Source organism: Micromys minutus (genome assembly GCF_963924665.1).
Source record: "Micromys minutus genome assembly, chromosome: 10".
Lineage (NCBI taxonomy): Eukaryota > Metazoa > Chordata > Mammalia > Rodentia > Muridae > Micromys > Micromys minutus.
In genome coordinates this window covers 7,047,306-7,050,446 of record NC_137979.1, presented here as the reverse complement: position 1 = coordinate 7,050,446, position 3,141 = coordinate 7,047,306, and the positions used below count along the sequence as shown (strand labels likewise).

Sequence of the window (3,141 nt, the reverse complement as noted above, 5' to 3'; positions counted from 1 at the left end):
ATATTTCATACCAGACTCATACTGGACTCATATCATCTCCTTGTTTACAACTCAACATTCAGGTTAGATCTGAAATGGTCTGGTACTGTGCAGCCCAGAGCTCATGGCTGCCCCTCTTCCTGGTTGCATTTCCCCCATCTTTCCCTGAGAGCCCTTGAGGTCAACTTTTGCCAGACCAAGGCTTGTTTCCTTAGGGGTACACTGAGTAGCAAAAAGCATAGAAACATTGACTTAGGAGTAGTCTCCTGTATGTGTGTGTGTGTGTGTGTGTGTGTATGCGTATTTCTCAGATCCTTCTATCCCAAGAGAAAGTCTGAAATCTAGCAAAGCCCCAAGAAGGGCAGAGACATGATCTATAAAGCCCCCACAATATATCTGGGGTACTGCATCTAAGGAAAAGTCTGACTCCCAGCAGTCAGAGCAGCTAGGCCTCTGAGAAAGCAGCTGCCACCTATCAGCGGGAAAGCTCTGCTTGGTTCTCAGACCCTTGTCTAACCCCTCGGTGAGGTGGACCCTACTTTTCTTATCCAATGAGGCTCAGCCTGACTCAGCTGTACACAAGAATCCCTCCCAGCCAGGCTGCTGATATCACAAGTGGCCCTGTATCCTCTGGACACCTTCCTAGAACCACAAAAGACCAAAGCTTTAAACCCATGCTGGGTGAGGTTCTTCCTGGAATAGAACAAAGAAGACCAGGAACTGGGAAGAGGCTCATAGGCCATTTTGTCATGTAGGCAATAGATAGTGTCTGTTATCACCACCCCCACCCCCATCATCATCATCAACATCATCACCACCATCATCACCACCATCACCACCACCACCACCACCACCACCATCACCACCACCACCACCACCATCAACAACATCATCATCATCACTAATATCATTATTATTTTGATTATACATGACCCCAGCTCTAGCCTGTCCTTGCCTGTTGGACACATAACAAAGACCAGAGTGGCCCTGAGCAGTCTGTCACCAGACACTGGCATACAGAAGGAGCTTAGGGAGCTGAAGGGATTAGAGAGGCCTTAGTCTCCCCAGCTCAGGGGCGACTGTGTCCCTGTGGCCTAACTCAGGACAATTGTGGGGGCAGGGAAAATAATTACCTGGCCCACCATCCCCTCAGGTTCAGACATGATATAACCAAGCACTTGGCATGGGTTGATCAGCTAAAACTTAAGATAAAATTCCAATCTGCCGAGCGTTATCCATATGGCATTGGGCAAGTCTGTTTTTTAATCTCAACAATAAAAGAGGTCCCACAACCTACTATGTTTCACAGTGAATATTAAAAATCAAACTAACACACGAAAACGCACAATTCTCACAAAAGAATCAACCTCTGCCCTTCCTTTAGCTCAGAAACAACTTTGTCACCACCTCTGGTGGTGCTGTCTGAATACCAAATAAGAAATACCAGCATGCGGAGAACATTTGCCATGGGCTGGGCCACGCATTTTCTTGTAAATTATCAGGCTTATTCTGCACAGAGCTGGGCTGAGGTCGGGGTAGAAACCCTTTAGAGGTATTATTATTAGCTGGAGGCCTGAAGAGGGGGAGAGACTGGAGCAGAGAAGTATTGGTAAAGGGGTGGGCCTATTGGGAGAGCCCAGGTATGGGTGTAGGAATTTGGGGAAAGTACTAAGCAGGGATTTATCAGGAGTCCTGTAGCTTCCTAAGAGGGTGCAGGGATGAGGGAAAACAGGGGAAGCCAAGGAACAACCTTGGGCAGAGCGAAGGGGCAAGTAACCAATCTTATCCTCAGGCTAAAGGGCACCAGGGACCAGTAATGAGAGCGGTCCTGGCTGGAATCAGGAAGCCCAGGTCGGCTCTACCGTACAATTCACCTACCAAGGGACCTTGGGACCTTGGGGGCAACATAACTTGGGTTTTGGTCTCTGGAGATCGACGCAGACACGGAAAGTCTGTCCTTCCCTTGGCACGGGGCCTAATCTGATCACCAGTTCTCACCACAAGGAGAAAGGAGCTTGAGAACTGAAGGAAGATTATGGGGGTCTCAGCTAGCAAGGCCCTTCCTCCGGGCTGACCCAGCTGCTTCCCCAACGCTGCCATGGGCCCCCACCAGAATTGGGGGGCGGCTCGGGGACCTTGAAGAAACTGCTCAGCAGCCGCAGCAAGGGCTCCGCAAGGTGGGGATGTCACACCCGCACCCTGGGCCGAGATACTAGAGCTTCCCGGAGATGGAAGTCGGGATCGGATCGGGACTTACCGGCAAACAGCCAGAGGGAGCCCCCAGACACCAGGAAGAAGGTCAGCATGTCGGTGAGCGGGCCCAGCCCGGCTCACACTGCTTCCCAGGCCCGCAGCTCCGCAGCCCCAGAGCCACGGCCGCTGCCGCCGCCGCCGCCGCCGCCGGGTATTTTTAGCCCCCGCCTCCCCGCGCCGCTGCGGAGACCCGGCGGGAGGGGGAGGGCGCAGCGCGCGCTCCTCACGGAACCCGACTCCCAGCCCCGCAGCGCGGCCGGGACTCCTGGGCAAAGAGACAGCGGCGTCCGAACCGCCGAGCTCGACGCGGGGGAGGGGCTGGGCCGCCCGCCCCGCAACGTTCTGGGGGAAACGGGCTAGAGGAAGGGGACTCACGGGTGCACTGCCGCTGCTACCTCACCCCTCCACCCACGAACGACCCTTACCTCCACACGACTGGCCTCCAGGGTTTTCTGGCTAGGCAGGCTCAAATGGCAGCAGGGGTCCAGGGCTTCTGTCCCAGAAAGTGCACATGCTGAAGGGCCGGATCCTGGCTGATTCAGACGCCCCCTAGGACCTGATTTTGTAGTCGCCACATCTGCAAACCTGAGATGGGAGGAAGTGGGGGGGGGTGGTGGACATCTAGGTGAGGCTAGATTGGATAATGCCCAGATTTAATAAGAAAGCTCAAGGTCAGGTTGGAGACCACACAAGGTCACAGGAAGACTCACCAGCTGCCATGTCCCCAGGCATGTCATAGGAAGCCACAGGCAGCCACAGGGAATCACAGGTGTCTCCCAAGGACACAGGCAGTGATGGTTATGTGTGGTACATGAGAGCTCAAGTTCCCCTTAGCTATGATAAATGGCCATACAGGCACTGAGTTGCTGATGGTCACATTGCTGAGCAGAAAGGTTGGAATCCCTTTGT

The 3,141-nt window shown here is 53.7% G+C and overlaps 1 protein-coding gene across 3 annotated transcripts in view; it reads right to left on the bottom strand.

Annotated features, from left to right (window-relative positions):
- Positions 1-2,752, bottom strand: part of ACSL6 (acyl-CoA synthetase long chain family member 6) — a 55,913-nt gene extending 53,161 nt beyond the window's left edge. For 2 of the 3 annotated variants that reach the window (XM_080922699.1, XM_080922700.1), the window contains exon 1: positions 2,237-2,373. In XM_080922699.1, the coding sequence (XP_080778825.1) occupies positions 2,237-2,285 (49 nt within the window). In that variant the 5' untranslated portion in view covers positions 2,286-2,373. Of the gene's footprint in view, positions 1-2,236; positions 2,374-2,657 lie in introns of those variants that run through there. The other variant, XM_080922701.1, reaches the window with a different exon arrangement.
- Between the last annotated feature and the right edge of the window lie 389 nt (positions 2,753-3,141).